Source organism: Mizuhopecten yessoensis, unplaced genomic scaffold, assembly GCF_002113885.1.
Source record: "Mizuhopecten yessoensis strain PY_sf001 unplaced genomic scaffold, ASM211388v2 scaffold4783, whole genome shotgun sequence".
Taxonomy (NCBI): domain Eukaryota; kingdom Metazoa; phylum Mollusca; class Bivalvia; order Pectinida; family Pectinidae; genus Mizuhopecten; species Mizuhopecten yessoensis.
Genome location: NW_018405719.1, coordinates 808,742 through 826,767, shown reverse-complemented (window position 1 = coordinate 826,767; position 18,026 = coordinate 808,742). Strand labels below are relative to the sequence as shown.

The 18,026-nt window shown below is 38.8% G+C and overlaps 1 protein-coding gene across 2 annotated transcripts in view; it reads left to right on the top strand.

Moving 5' to 3' along the window:
• LOC110449687 overlaps positions 1-18,026 on the top strand; it is a 65,036-nt gene that overhangs the window by 6,370 nt on the left and 40,640 nt on the right. For both annotated transcript variants that reach the window (XM_021496714.1, XM_021496713.1), the window contains exons 3-6: positions 729-877; positions 6,901-7,107; positions 11,256-11,363; positions 16,335-16,454. In XM_021496714.1, the coding sequence (XP_021352389.1) occupies positions 729-877; positions 6,901-7,107; positions 11,256-11,363; positions 16,335-16,454 (584 nt within the window). The remainder of the gene's footprint in view (positions 1-728; positions 878-6,900; positions 7,108-11,255; positions 11,364-16,334; positions 16,455-18,026) is intronic.

Below are 18,026 nucleotides of genomic sequence, written 5' to 3'. Positions count from 1 at the left end.
GATAACAATACATTATATGTTTGTATAGCCTTCAGCACTGATAACAATACATTATATGTTTGTATAGCCTTCAGCACTGATAACAATACATTATATGTTTGTATAGCCTTCAGCACTGATAACAATACATTATATGTTTGTATAGCCTTCAGCACTGATAACAATACATTATATGTTTGTATAGCCTTCAGCACTGATAACAATACATTATATGTTTGTATAGCCTTCAGCACTGATAACAATACATTATATGTTTGTATAGCCTTCAGCACTGATAACAATACATTATATGTTTGTATAGCCTTCAGCACTGATAACAATACATTATATGTTTGTATAGCCTTCAGCACTGATAACAATACATTATATGTTTGTATAGCCTTCAGCACTGATAACAATACATTATATGTTTGTATAGCCTTCAGCACTGATAACAATACATTATATGTTTGTATAGCCTTCAGCACTGATAACAATACATTATATGTTTGTATAGCCTTCAGCACTGATAACAATACATTATATGTTTGTATAGCCTTCAGCACTGATAACAATACATTATATGTTTGTATAGCCTTCAGCACTGATAACAATACATTATATGTTTGTATAGCCTTCAGCACTGATAACAATACATTATATGTTTGTATAGCCTTCAGCACTGATAACAATACATTATATGTTTGTATAGCCTTCAGCACTGATAACAATACATTATATGTTTTCAGCATTACTGAAACATCAAGTGGGGAGGAGCAGCTGTGTCACATCTGTCAAGACGATTTACAGGAATGTGTAAATCATGTCTGTCGAAGTCAGAACTCCCTGAATGTGACTGCAACATTTATACCCTGGTGTTACTGTGGTCCAGTTGTAGGCAAGTGTTTAACAATCATCATGTCTGTCATACCTGTGTGTCAGTTTTACACCTGTAATCTCTGTCATACCTGTGTGTCAGTATTACACCTGTAATCTCTGTCATACCTGTGTGTCAGTATTACACCTGTAATCTCTGTCATACCTGTGTGTCAGTATTACACCTGTAATCTCTGTCATACCTGTGTGTCAGTATTACATTTGTAATCTCTGTCATACCTGTGTGTCAATATTACACCTGTAATCTCTGTCATACCTGTGTGTGAGTATTACACTTGTAATCTCTGTCATACCTGTGTGTCAGTATTACACCTGTAATCTCTGTCATACCTGTGTGTCAGTATTACACTTGTAATCTCTGTCATACCTGTGTGTCAGTATTACACCTATAATCTCTGTCATACCTGTGTGTCAATATTACACCTGTAATTTCTGTCATACCTGTGTGTCAGTATTACACCTATAATCTCTGTCATAACTGTGTGTCAGTATTGCACTTGTAATCTCTGTCATACCTGTGTGTCAGTTTTACACCTGTAATCTCTGTCATACCTGTGTGTGAGTATTACACTTGTAATCTCTGTCATACCTGTGTGTCAGTATTACACCTGTAATCTCTGTCATACCTGTGTGTCAGTTTTACACCTGGAAACTCTGTCATACCTGTGTGTCAGTTTTACACATGTAATCTCTGTCATACCTGTGTGTCAGTTTTACACCTGTACTTTTCCATTAGTTCTCACATACAGCTTGGTTTGGTTTTGTGTTTGCTTCTTTACTCTCATACTAGAATTCATACCTGTGTGTCAGTTTTACACCTGTAAACTCTGACATACCTGTGTGTCAGTATTACACCTGAAATCTCTGTCATACCTGTGTGTCAGTTCTACACCTGTACTTTTCCATTAGTTCTCACATACAGCTTGGTTTGGTTTTGTGTTTGCTTCTTTACTCTCATACTAGAATTCATACCTGTGTGTCAGTTTTACACCTGTAATTTCTGTCATACCGGTGTGTCAGTATTACACCTGTAATCTCAGTCATACCTGTGTGTCAGTTTTACACCTGTACTTTTCCATTAGTTCTCACATACAGCTTGGTTTGGTTTTGTGTTTGCTTCTTTACTCTCATACTAGAATTCATACCTGTGTGTCAGTTTTACACCTATAATCTCTGTCATACCTGTGTGTCAGTATTACACCTTTAATCTCTGTCATACCTGTGTGTCAGTTTTACCCCTGTAATCTCTGTCATACCTGTGTGTCAGTATTACACCTGTAATCTCTGTCATACCTGTGTGTCAGTTTTACACCTGTACTTTTCCATTAGTTCTCACATACAGCTTGGTTTGGTTTTGTGTTTGCTTCTTTACTCTCATACTAGAATTTTGTATGTGGTTATATTTTTATATTACTATACACCAATATGTCAAAAGTGGGTCATTGATATGTCTTAGAACTATAGGAGGTTTTATTAGTTCACCTAAGCTTTAGCTCAAGTGACCTATTGCTATCCGTCTTCGTCCGTCGTCGTGCGTCGTCTGTTAACATTTTACATTTTCAACTTAAGCTGAAATAATGTCAAAGGGATTTCATTGATACTTCATGGGAATGTTACTGACAACTCCCTGACCAAGTGTTGTTATTTTTCGAGTCGATCAGAAATCCAATATGGCCACCATTTTGAAAAACTATTTCAAACTTAAAGTCAAGTTCTATTGGGCTAATTTAACTGAAACTTGGTAGGAATGATCAACTCTTGGTCCTGATAAAGTGTTGTTATTTTTCAGGTCGATCAGAAATCCAATATGGCCACCACGGCAGCCATTTTGAAAAACTATTTCAAACTTAAAGTCAAGTTCAACTTGGCCTATTTAACTGAAACTTGGTAGGAATGATCAACTCTTGGTCCTGATAAAGTGTTGTTATTTTTCAGGTCGATCAGAAATCCAATATGGCCACCACGGCAGCCATTTTGAAAAACTATTTCAAACTTAAAGTCAAGTTCAACTTGGCCTATTTAACTGAAACTTGGTAGGAATGATCAACTCTTGGTCCTGATAAAGTGTTGTTATTTTTCAGGTCGATCAGAAATCCAATATGGCCACCACGGCAGCCATTTTGAAAAACTATTTCAAACTTAAAGTCAAGTTCAACTTGGCCTATTTAACTGAAACTTGGTAGGAATGATTGACTCCTGTACCTGACTAAGTGTTGTTATTTTTTGGGTTGATCAGAAATCTAATATGGCTGCCACGGCCGCTATTTAAAAAACTATTTCAAACTTAAAGTCAAGTTCTTCTGGGCAGATTTAACTGAAACTTCATAGGAATGATCGACTCATGGTCCTGACAAAGTGTTGTTATTTTTTCAGGTCGATCAGAAATCTAATATAGGCCGGCCATTTTGAAAAACTATTTCAAACTAAAGTCAAGTTCTACTGGGCCGTTTTAACTGAAACTTGGTAGGAATGATCGACTCATGGTCCTGACAAAATGTTTTTTTACCAGGTCCATCAAAGATCCAATACGGCTGCCATGGCTGCCATTTTGGAAAATAACTATTTAAAACTTTAAATAGAGTTCTAATAGGCCGAATTAACTGAAACTTGGTCTAGAAATGATCAACTCATTGTCCTGACAAACTTAACTTAACTATTTTTAGTTAGGCATATAGTGTTGCCCTTGTCCGTCCCGTCCTGTCCCGTCCGGATTCAATGTAAACACCCCTCCTGTCGCATCCCGTCCCGTCCGGATTCAATGTAACCACTTAGCAACTTCATTCTTTGACAGATTTTGGTCAAACTCTATACAAAGGTCAAGTATGAGTATACTTCGGACGTTGTGTTTCAGGGTTCCAAGGCCAAGGTCACCGTTGCTATATATAGAAAATCATCAACTGATTCATTTTAAACGCTTCGCAACGTCATTCTTTCACGGATTTTGGTCAAACTTTATACGAAGGTCAAATATGGGTATACCTCTGACATTCTTGTGTTTCAGGGCTCCAAGATTAAGACCAAGGTCACTGTTGCTATATATAGGAAATCATCAACTGATTCAATTTAAACACTTAGCAACTTCATTTTTTCACGGATTTTGGTCAAACTTTATATAAAGGTCAAATATGGGTACACCACTGACAACATCCTTGTGTTTCAGGATGATAATAACATACAGAAAAAACAAATGAATATTAAAATCAACTTATCAACTTTAAGTGTATGACCTTGTGTGCGTGCATGTTTCAGGGTATCAAGATCAAAGTGGTTGTAACTTTTTAGGTTACCTGACCATAGGTCATGGTGACCTATTGTGATAGTCTTTTGTTCGTCGTCGTACGTCGTGCGTTAACTTTTCCTTGTAAACACGATAACTTGAATAAATGTTAACCAAGTTTGATGAAACTTTGTAGGCAGCCATATATCAATAAGATCTCGGACGAGTTCGAAAATGGGAATTATTCGACAGTAACTTATAGAGTTATTGCCCTTTGTTATATTATTATTATTGGACCTTGTGAACACGATAACTGGAGTAAATTTTTAAGGGGCTGGTTGGGGAAAAAATTACAAAATAAATAGGTCTAAATCCGTTCTCTGGCCTTCCAAAAGTTATACCACGGCAATATGATGGTCGAGTTCTGCTTGTAATGTCCAGTTTTGACCACTGTAATCTCGGGGAAGCCCAGGTAAATTTAGCGCAGATCTATTTATATATGTCACGTGGTTGTTTCAAAAGTGAGGCAGTGAAGATAACAACAATAGCATGCTGTCATGTGCCATGTCGGACTCAACTAGCGGACAAGACAGCAATACTATACGTAAATAATTGTTTTCAAAGGTCATGTATGATGCAAGTGTAGTATTCCTACCTATATGTTGTTGTTATATATAACGGTATTGATACCTTGTGCCTGCCATGACTTTTGCATGCATCTTTTTCTTTCGCCGCGATGTTAACATTTGGACTGTTGATGACGCGCGTGCGGTAAAATTACATCTGTGATCTGCAATTGCCTTTAGTCCGTCGTCGTCCGTCGTCGTCCTTCGTCCGTCGTGCGTCCGTAAACAATTTACATTTTCGACTTCTTCTCCAAACCCCTGAACTAATTTCAATGAAATTTTGCAAGAACCTTCCATGGACAAAGGTCAACAAAAATGGTGGCCGGTTTAGTCCCAAGCTCCCAGGGCCCTGAGGGACGGGGCCAAAATGGGTCAAATTGACTAAAATTTCAAAAACCTTCTTCTCCAAAACCCCTGAACCAATTTCAATGAAATTTTGCATGGACCTTCCATGGAGAATGGTCAACAAAAAGAGTGGCCGGTTTAGTCCCAATTCCCCAGGGGCCTGAGGGGCGGGGCCAAAAAGGGTCAAATTGACTAAAATTTCAAAAATCTTCTTCTCAAGACCCAGATATGGTAGAATCAAATACTCTTCATATATGGAAGGGTCTTAAGGTGCTTTACCAAAATTGTGAATTTCTTGATCCTGGGGTCTCACGTTTCCCCCTGGGGAGGGGGTAAACTTTACTATAGTTTATATAGGGAAATCACATTTTGGACCAACATTTGTTTAATTTCCATTGGAAGTAATTCAATTTGGGTTAGCATTATCAGTATTAGGTAGCAGTTTGATAGTATGCACCTATGAGCCCTGACTGACCCCCAGGGGCTGATGGGTGGGGCCAAAAAGGGTTGAATTGACTGAAATTTCAAAAATCTTCTTCTCAAGACCCAGATATGGTAGAATCAAATACTCTTCATAGATGGAAGGGTCTTAAGGTGCTTTACCGAAATTGTGAATTTCTTGACCCTGGGGTCTCACGTTTCCCCCTGGGGAGGGGGTAAACTTTACTATAGTTTATATAGGGAAATCACATTTTGGACCAACATTTGTTTAATTTCCATTGGAAGTAATTCAATTTGGGTTAGCATTATCAGTATTAGGTAGCAGTTTGATAATAAGCACATATCAGCCCTGACTGACCCCCAGGGGCTGATGGGTGGGGCCAAAAAGGGTCGAATTTACTGAAATTTCAAAAATCTTCTTCTCAAGACCCAGATATGGTAGAATCAAATACTCTTCATAGATGGAAGGGTCTTAAGGTTTATGACCCTAGGGTCTCACGTTTACCCCCTGGGGAAGGGGGGGGGGGGGCAAAATTTATTATGGTTTATAATGGCAAATGATACTTTGAATATTACATGTTAATAACTTGATTGGAATTATAACCTTGAATTGACAGTTTGATACTTTGAAAATTTTGAGCCAGCCCTACCCCCAAGGGCTGTAGGGTGGGGCTCAAAGGAGTCAGTGTGCTAAAATTTCTTCATTTTCCTTGTTTAGAATCAGAGGTGCTAGTTTCAAATCCTTTTTAGTCTGAAATCTGTATGCTAGATATTGAATAAGGTGGTTTTATTGTTTTTTGTCACTTTGAATAATATTTCTGTTCATGTTAAAAACAAAATCAACTCTCTGTATAAATATATCAGGTGACCGTTAAGGCCCATGGGCCTCTTGTAGCAAATATGACATTTTTCCCCTGACCAGCCCCTTTAACCAAGTTTGATAACTTTGTGTACAGAGTTATTGCCCTTTGTAATATTATTATTATTGGACCTTGTGAACACGATAACTTGAGTAATTGTTAACCGAGTTTGATGAAACTTTGTAGGCAGCCATATATCAATAAGATCCCAGATGATTTGAAAATGGGAATTATTCGACAGTTACTTACAGAGTTATTGAACATTGTAATAATGTTATTATTGGACCTTGTGAACACGAGAACTTGAGTAAATGTTAAGGCCCATGGGCCTCTTGTTATTTACATCACATATATACATCTCATTTGGAGCCAGTCCCCTGTGCCCAAAGCAATAACATATTTCAATATCAACCTGTTTGAATCCTTTGATATTGGGCATCAGAAAAGCAATTTTTCATTGGCAAAGTTAGGTTATTTAAATAATTTGTTGTAAAAGTTGAAATGCCCTTATATATGATATTTCCTGTATTCGAAGGTTGTGATCTACTACCAAGTTATGCATATGGAGCATACAGATGTTGGCCCTTTGGACAATGGATTGGAACTGTTTATCAAACATGTATACCGCATTGTGAGACTGGCTTCCGTCTAATCCAGGGCAATGGGCTGAGATGTGGGGAAGACATGAGGTGGAATGAGACAGTGGTGCCACCTATATGTACCAATGAAAGTACTACTACAGGTAATGTAATGATTATCATTGTATTTGTCAGAACTCCAGTGTTTATAATATAAAGGATAAAATAGTAAATTAGTCCTTTATTCCACTTATCTAGCTACCACAATTCCCTTTATCCCACTACCCAGCTACAACTAATCCCTTTATCCCACTACCCAGCAACAACTAATCCCTCTATCCCACTACCCAGCTACAACTTATCCCTCCAGATCCCCCTACCCAGCTACAAGAAATCGCTTTATCCCACTACTCAGCTACACCTAATCAATTTATGCACTCCCCAGCTACACCTTCCCCCTCCATATCCCACTCCCCAGCAACAACTTATCCCTCCATACCCCACTACCCAGCTCCAATTTACCCCTCCATATCCCACCACCCAGCTACAACTTCTCCCCCCAGCAACAACTAATCAATTTCTTGCACTACCCAGCTACAACTTATCCCTCCATATCCCACTACCCAGCTACAACTTATCCCTCAATATCCCACTACCCAGCTACAAGTAATAGCTTTATCCCACTACTCAGCTACAACTAATCAATTTATTGCACTACCCAGCTACAACTTATCCCTCCATATCCCCCTACCCAGCTACAACTTATCCCTCCATATCCCCCTACCCAGGTACAACTTATCCCTTCATATCCCCCTACCCAGCTACAACTTATCCCTTCATATCCCACTACCCAGCTACAACTAATCCCTCCATATCCCACTACCAAGCTACAACTTATCCCTCCATATCCCCCTTCCCAGCTACAACTAATCCCTCAATATCCCACTACCCAGCTACAACTTATCCCTTCATATCCCACTACCCAGCTACAACTTATCCCTTCATATCCCCCTACCCAGCTACAACTTATCCCTCCATATCCCACTACCCAGCTACAACTTATCCCTCCATATCCCACTACCCAGCTACAACTTATCCCTTCATATCCCACTACCCAGCTACAAGTAATTCTGTAATCCCCCTATTCAGCTACAACTAATCCCTTTATCTCACAACCCAGCTTCCACTTATCAGTTTATTTCACTTACCAGCTACATGTATCACTAATCCCTCTATACAACTTCCCAGCAACCAATAATCCCTTTATCTCACTACCAAGCTACCACTTATCCCTCTATCCCACTACCCATATACACCTAATCCCTTTATCCCACTACCCAGCTACAACTAATTCCTCTATCCCACTACCAAACTACAACTAATCCCTCTATCCCACTACCCAGCTACAACTTATCCCTCCATATCCCACTACCCAGCTACAACTTATCCCTTCATATCCCACTACCCAGCTATAACTTATCCCTCCATATCCCCCTACCCAGCTACAACTTATCCCTCCATATCCCACTACCCAGCTACAAGTAATCGCTTTATCCCACTACACAGCTTCAATTAATCAATTAATTGCACTACCCAGCTACAACTTATCCCTCCATATCCCACTACCCAGCTACAAGTAGTCGCTTTATCCCACTACTCATCTACAACTTATCCCTCCATATCCCCCTACCCAGCTACAACTTATGCCTCCATATCCCACTACCCAGCTACAAGTAATCGCTTTATCCCACTACCCAGCTACAACATATCCCTCCATATCCCACTTACCAGCTACAACTTATCCCTCCATATCGCACTACCCAGCTACAAGTAGTCGCTTTATCCCTCTTCTCAGCTACAACTTATCCCTCCATATCCCACTCCCCAGCTACAACTTATCCCTCCATATCCCACTGCCCAGCTACAAGTAGTCGCTTTATTCCACTACTCAGCTACAACTTATCCCTCCATATCCCACTCCCCAGCTATAACTTATCCCTCCATATCCCACTACCAAGCTACAACTTATCCCTCCATATCCCACTTCCCAGCTACAACTTATCCCTCCATATCCCACTACCCAGCTATAACTTATCCCTCCATATCCCACTACCAAGCTACAAGTAATTATGTAATCCCCCTATTCAGCTACAACTAATCCCTTTATCTCACAACCCAGCTTCCACTTATCTGTTTATTTCACTTACCAGCTACATGTATCACTAATCCCTCTATACAACTTCCCAGCTACCAATAATCCCTTGATCTCACTACCAAGCTACCACAAATCCCTCTATCCCACTACTCATATACACCTAATCCCTTTATCCCACTACCCAGCTGCAACTTATTCCTCTATCCCACTACCCAACTACAACTAATCCATCTATCCCACTACCCTGCTACAACTAATCCCTCCATATCCCACTACCCAGCTACAACTTATCCCTCAATATCCCACTACCCAGGCACAAGTAATTGCTTTATCCCACTACTCAGCTACAACTAATCAATTTATTGCACTACCCAGCTACAACTTATCCCTCCATATCCCACTACCCCGCTACAACTTATCCCTCAATATCCCACTACCCAGGCACAAGTAATTGCTTTATCCCACTACTCAGCTACAACTAATCAATTTATTGCACTACCCAGCTACAACTTATCCCTCCATATCCCACTATCCAGCTACAACTTATCCCTTCATATCCCCCTATCCAGCTACAACTTATCCCTCCATATCCCACTACCCAGCTATAACTTATCCCTCCATATCCCCCTACCCAGCTACAACTTATCCCTCCATATCCCACTACCCAGCTACAAGTAATTGCTTTATCCCACTTCTCAGCTACAACTAATCAATTTATGCACTACCCAGCTACAACTTATGCCGCCATATCCCACTACCACTAATCAATTTATGCCCTACCCAGCTACAAGTAGTCGCTTTATTCCCCTACTCAGCTACAACTAATAAATTTATGCACTACCAAGCTACAACTAATTCCTCTATCCCACTACCCAGCAACAACTAATCCCTCTATCCCACTACCCATCTACAAGTAATTCTGTAATCCCCCTATTCAGCTACAACTAATCCCTTTATCTCACAACCCATCTTCCACTTATCCGTTTATTTCACTTACCAACTACATGTATCATTAATTCCTCTATACAACTTCCCAGCTACCAATAATCCCTTTATTTCACTACCAAGCTACCACTAATCCCTCTATCCCACTACCCATATACACCTAATCCCTTTATCCCACTACCAAGCTACAACTAATTCCTCTATCCCACTACCCAGCTACAACTAATCCCTCTATCCCACTACCCAGATACAACTAATCCCTCTATCCCACTACCCAGCTACAACTAATCCCTCTATCCCACTACCCAGCTACAACTAATCCCTCTATCCCACTCCCCAGCTACAACTTATCCCTCCATATCCCACTACCCAGCTACAAGTAATTCTGTAATCCCCCTATTCAGCTACAACTAATCCCTTTATCTCACAACCCAGCTTCCACTTATCCATTTATTTCACTTACCAGCTACATGTATCACTAATCCCTTTATACAACTTCCCAGCTACCAATAATCCCTTTATCTCACTACCAAGCTACCACTAATCCCTCTATCCCACTACCCATATACACCTAATCCCTTTATCCCACTACCCAGCTACAACTAATTCCTCTATCCCACTACCCAACTACAACTAATCCCTCTATCCCACTAACCAGCTACAACTAATCCCTCTATCCCACTACCCAGCTATAACTAATCCCTGTACTCCACTACCCAGCTATAACTAATCCCTGTACTCAACTACCCAGCTACACCTTATAATCCCTCCATATCCCACTACCCAGCTACAACTAATCCCTTTATCCCATTATCCAGCTACACCTTATAATCCCTTTATCCCGTTTGGTCAAATGAATGACCTTGACTGACTTTCAAAGTCACAGATGATCCAATGTGTTAAAAAAAAAATTGAAATAAGATTTGTTCAAATAAATTTGATTGCACATTTTTTGAAGGTCATAGCATTGATTACCAAGTGAGGGATACAGGCCCATTGAGCCTCTAGTTAAAGTATAGATTTGCTCAGTGCATTAGTTCAATAAAGACATTGAAAATATTATTAGCACAAAAATGAACTGAATATGGATACAGGTAATTTGTATTTTACTGAGAAATATGTAAGAATCAAAATACAAGTCTGAGATAACAGGTTGTTGTCTAAAATATCAAACTAAGTATTTGAATATCCTGTTGTCCCCTTTGAAATCAGCTCTGAAGAGTACACCAACCCCTTTTGAAGAATCAGCGAATGTCAGTTTTCCGCCATCAGATAATGAAACAGAAGATCAGGTTGAAGAGTCATTTGAGCTCAGTCCAGGTAAGTAGTTATTCCATGTCGCCCCCATCCAAAAACCAACCCTAACCTTTTAAGAAAAATGCTGTTGTATAAAACAAAGAAAACAGTAATCTATGATTGCTTACATTCAACATTTATGCATTGTTCAGTGAACGCTTGTTCACGTAAATATTTGTGATTCTGTTGATCAGGGTATAATTGTGTTTACATGTGCCTAGTTCTTTGTAAGAATTTTAAAATGAATACTGGTAGTCAGTATTAAGTTTACATGTCACATAGAGGATATTATGTGAGTGTCCATGTCATATTTAGGCGAGTGCCATATCAAGTTATAGAACAAGCCTAATAAAGTCAATATGACAGGGACACAAATGCAAGATTCTATTCATTACAAACATTCATAATTTGAAAAAAAAAATCAAACAAAATTATGTGCTATCAGCTGACTTTTTATTGGTCCAAACCAAAGTATTCCTAGTATTGTCGTTCCGCGAAGTGTGAAGTAGTGCCAGATTTATTTTATAATGAACAGTTTTAAATGCACTCAAAATCATAATGACAAAATAGTATTTCAAATTCATTTAAAATAACAGTAAATAGATACGTAATATAGTAAATAAAAGTAGTACCTGTAGTGGCGTAGGAATATGTTCCCACAGTTTAGACCAATCAAAGCATCTTAACCTTTTCACCACTGTAGACCACAATCATCAATCCAGATGAATGTATGGGAGAGTCTACTCAAGTTACCGAGGGGTGAAACGGTTAAGGTTTTATTGCATGTGTGTGTGTAATACCATATCTATGACATGGCCATATGACATAGTTAAATGGGTCAGTAATGTGAAAGACAATACTTCATTTGTTCGGGCGATATCTTAGTGTATGCATACATTTTGGGGGGTTTAATATCTCAAAAACTATCTCAAGTCATTTAAACAGGTGCCTAAAGAAACACCACTGAAAATCTTAGGAAAAGAGAAAAGAAAAGATGGGGTCTCATAGTGTTGCTATGAGTGCAGCAGGTGGGTCCCTTAATTTAGTGTTACTATGGGGTCTCATAGTGTTGCTATAAGTGCAGCAGGTGGGTCCCTTAATTTAGTGTTGCTATGGTGTTCCATAGTGTTGCTATAAGTGCAGCAGGTGGGTCCCTTAATTTAGTGTTGCTATGGTGTTCCATAGTGTTGCTATAAGTGCAGCAGGTGGGTCCCTTAATTTAGTGTTGCTATGGTGTTCCATAGTGTTGCTATAAGTGCAGCAGGTGGGTCCCTTAATTTAGTGTTGCTATGGTGTTCCATAGTGTTGCTATAAGTGCAGCAGGTGGGTCCCTTAATTTAGTGTTGCTATGGTGTTCCATAGTGTTGCTATAAGTGCAGCAGGTGGGTCCCTTAATTTAGTGTTGCTATGGTGTTCCATAGTGTTGCTATGAGTGCAGCAGGTGGGTCCCTTAATTTAGTGTTGCTATGGTGTTCCATAGTGTTGCTATAAGTGCAGCAGGTGGGTCGCTTAATTTAGTGTTGCTATGGTGTTCCATAGTGTTGCTATGGTGTTCCATAGTGTTGCTATAAGTGCAGCAGGTGGGTCCCTTAATTTAGTGTTGCTATGGTGTTCCATAGTGTTGCTATGAGTGCAGCAGGTGGGTCGCTTAATTTAGTGTTGCTATGGTGTTCCATAGTGTTGCTATAAGTGCAGCAGGTGGGTCGCTTAATTTAGTGTTGCTATGGGGTCTCATAGTGTTGCTATGAGTGCAGCAGGTGGGTCCCTTAATTAAGTGTTGCTATGGGGTTCCATAGTGTTGGTATAAGTGCAGCAGGTCAATTTGATTTCTTCAAGGTCACCTAAGCTAAAGCCAAGCAAACATCACCCTGATACTACAAGAGGTCGCACACAAGTTGTCTGCTACATTAACAGGCAGTGGCATACAGCAGATCTTCTATTGAACCTGCACAGAAATACACAAATATCTTCACTATTGATAATGTAATTGTTCAACCTTTTAAAATCTTAACTTTAGAATTAAGCACAGGGTTAAAATTAACAATCTGCCAGCATGAATTATGATATTATACCTGAAACAATTATGTTCAGAATGATAAGACCTGCAAATATTAACAAGATTCAATCTGACATTAAAAAAAGGGTTAATATCAACAAGGGTCTACTGTGCACACAAACCAAAGTGTTTATACTGACAAGGTTCTACTGTACACACATGCCAAAGTGTTTATACTGACAAGGTTCTACTGTACACACAAACCAAAATGTTTATACTAACAACGTTCTACTGTACACACGAACCAAAGTGTTTATACTGAAAAGGTTCTACTGTACATACAAACCAAAGTGTTTACACAGACAAGGTTCTACTATACACACAAACCAAAGCGTTTATACTGACAAGTTTCTACTGTACACACATGCCAAAGTGTTTATACTGACAAGGTTCTACTGTACACACAAACCCAAGTGTTTATACTAACAAGGTTCTACTGCACACACAAACCAAACTGTTTATACTGACAAGGTTCTACTGTACATACAAACCAAAGTGTTTATACAGACAAGGTTCTACTATACACACAAACCAAAATGTTTATACTAACAAGGTTCTACTGTACACACAAACCAAAGTGTTTATGCTAACAATGTTCTACTGTACACACAAACCAAAATGTTTATACTAACAAGGTTCTACTGTACACACAAACCAAAGTGTTTATGCTAACAATGTTCTACTGTACACACAAACCAAAGTGTTTATTCTAACAAGGTTCTACTGTACACACAAACCAAAGTGTTTATACTAACAAGGTTCTACTGTACATACAAACCAAAGTGTTTATACTAACAAGGTTCTACTGTACATACAAACCAAAGTGTTTATACTGACAAGGTTCTACTGTACACACAAACCAAAGTGTTTATTCTAACAAGGTTCTACTGTACACACAAACCAAAGTGTTTATATTAACAAGGTTCTACTGTACACACAAACCAACGTGTTTATACTGTCAAGGTTCTACTGTACACACAAACCAAACTGTTTATACTGACAAGGTTCTACAGTACACACAAAGCAAAGTGTTTATACTAACAAGGTTCAAATGTACATACAAACCAAAGTGTTTATTCTAACAATGTTCTACTGTACACACAAACCAAAGTGTTTATATTAACAAGGTTCTACTGTACACACAAACCAAAGTGTTTATATTAACAAGGTTCTACTGTACACACACACCAAAGTGTTTATACTGACAGGTTTATACAGTACACACAAACCAAAGTGTTTATACTGACAAGGTTCTACTGTACATACAAACCAAAGTGTTTATACTGACAAGGTTCTACTGTACACACAAACCAAAGTGTTTATATTAACAAGGTTCTACTGTACACACAAACCAACGTGTTTATACTGTCAAGGTTCTACTGTACACACAAACCAAACTGTTTATACTGACAAGGTTCTACAGTACACACAAACCAAAATGTTTATACTAACAAGGTTCTACTGTACATACAAACCAAAGTGCTTATACTGACAAGGTTCTACTGTACACACAAACCAAGGTGTTTATACTAACAAGGTTTAGATGTACATATAAACTTAAGTATTTATACTAACAAGGTTCCGATGTACATACAAACCAAAGTGTTTATACTAACAAGGTACTACTGTACACACAAACCAAAGTGTTTATACTGACAATGTTCTACTGTACACACAAACCAAAGTGTTTATTCTAACAAGGTTCCACTGTACACACAAACCAAAGTGTTTATACTAACAAGGTTCTACTATACACACAAACCAAAATGTTTATACTAACAAGGTTCTACTGTACATACAAACAAAAGTGTTTATACTGACAAGGTTCTACTGTACATACAAACCAAATGGTTTATGCTAACAAGGTTCTACTGTACACACAAACCAAAGTGCTTATACTGACAAGGTTCTACTGTACACACAAACCAAGGTGTTTATACTAACAAGGTTTAGATGTACATATAAACTTAAGTATTTATACTAACAAGGTTCCGATGTACATACAAACCAAAGTGTTTATACTAACAAGGTACTACTGTACACACAAACCAAAGTGTTTATACTGACAAGGCTCTACTGTACACACAAACCAAAGTGTTTATACTGACAATGTTCTACTGTATACACAAACCAAAGTGTTTATACTGACAAGGTTCGACTGTACACACAAACCAAAGTGTTTATACTGACAAGGCTCTACTGTACACACAAACCAAACAGTTTATACTGACAAGGTTCTACTGTACACACAAACCAAACAGTTTATACTGACAAGGTTCGACTGTACACACAAACCAAAGTGTTTATACTGACAAGGCTCTACTGTACACACAAACCAAAGTGTTTATATTAACAAGGTTCTACTGTACACACAAACCAAAGTGCTTATACTAACAAGGTTCTACTGTACATACAAACCAAAGTGTTTATACTGACAAGGTTCTACTGTACATATATGCCAAAGTGTTTATACTGACAAGGTTCTACTGTACATACAAACCAAAGTGTTTATACTGACAAGGTTCTACAGTACACACAAACCAAAGTGTTGATACTTACATGGTTCTACTGTACACACAAACCAAGGTGTTTATACTAACAAGGTTCTACTGTACACAAAAACCAAAATGTTTATACTGACAAGGTTCCAATGTACATACAAACCTAAGTGTTTAGACTAACAAGCTTCCGATGTACATACAAACCAAATGGTTTATACTAACATGGTTCTACTGTACACACAAACCAAGGTGTTTATACTAACAAGGTTCTACTGTACACACAAACCAAAATGTTTATACTGACAAGGTTCCAATGTACATACAAACCTAAGTGTTTAGACTAACAAGGTTCCGATGTACATACAAACCTAAGTGTTTATACTGACAAGGTTCCAATGTACATACAAACCAATATTAGAATACTTTTCCTATTTTCAGTTGTGATTGGACCATTAGCTGGAGTTGTCTTTCTGGGTGTCATGTTTGTTGTTGTTTGGTGGTGCTGCAAGTACAACAAAAGATGTCATAAGTGGCCTCAGAGAAAGTCGCCAGTAACAGGTAAATACTTAATGCACTTTTCACTGCAGGAGGAAAGAAGACTGTGACTTGTTTCGGTACAAAGAACTGGTAGCATCAGACACGATAATTGGCCAGACATCGCCTTTCTTCTTCATATGATGTTTCCAATGCTGTTATTTCATCCACTTGTTCCATAAGCTTAGTTGTCTCATAACAGCTGCTTGTATTGAAAATTTAAGCTTATATATAACCCCAAACACAAATATGCCTGTCAAACATTTGTTTTCGCTTCACAAAGATTTTATTGAATGTTATATACATATTCGAAAGGAATGTCAAACATACACATATGAGTTCTGTCAAACTATAAGAGAACATTTCTACTTTTCAGTGATGTTTTAGATAGCTTTCCAGCAATCATGAGTTGACAGTGAACTTATAACAGAGATTTTATGGACATATGGAGCTTAGGTTGGGGGCCAAAAAGAAGAAATCTTTGCCTAATATTTAAATGGAATGATTTCCCCTCAGGAACTGTGTAATCAACAGTTCCCCGGACAGATTATAGGTTTACACTCCATCCGTTCGTCGTCTGACCAAATTCGGTCCCTGCAAAGAGTTTGTCTTGGGCATATCTTCTGTAGTACTTCACCCAGAGTAACCAGATTTGGTATACATGTACATCTCTGGATGGCAAAGTGCAGACTATAAAAAGAATGTCTCTGTGACCAATGGTTTGACCGTTTACTTCAGCCTTAATTTTTTTTGTTTAGGACCTATCTTCTATACTGTTACACCTGGAGTAACCAGATTTGTTATGCAAGTACATCATGGGATGTTTGAGTGCAAAGAAGAGAAGTAGGTCACTTTGACATGTGCTTTGATCTTTGGCCTTATCCTTAGTCCAGGGCACTGATCTTTGGCCTTATACTTAGTCCAGGGCACTGATCTTCGGCCTTATCCTTAGTCCAGGGCACTGATCTTTGGCCTTATACTTAGTCCAGGGCACTGCTCTTTGGCCTTATACTTAGTCCAGGGCACTGATCTTCGGCCTTATCCTTAGTCCAGGGCACTGATCTTTGGCCTTATCCTTTGTCCAGGGCACTAATCTTTGGCCTTATCCTTAGTCCAGGGCACTGATCTTTGGGCTTATCCTTAGTCCAGGGCACTGATCTTTGGCCTTATACTTAGTCCAGGTCACTGATCTTTGGCCTTATACTTAGTCCAGGGCACTGCTCTTTGGCCTTATACTTAGTCCAGGGCACTGATCTTCGGCCTTATCCTTAGTCCAGGGCACTGATCTTTGGCCTTATCCTTAGTCCAGGGCACTAATCTTTGGCCTTATCCTTAGTCCAGGGCACAGTTTCACCAGTATAGACCAAATTTAAGATGCAGGTATATTTCATGATAGTGGAGTGAAGTTTATGAAAAGTAGGTCATTGTGATATATGCTATGACATCTGACCTCAGTCATTGTGATATATGCTATGACATCTGACCTCAGTCATTGTGATATATGCTATGACATCTGACCTCAGTCATTGTGATATATGCTATGACATCTGACCTCAGTCATTGTGATATATGCTATGACATCTGACCTCAGTCATT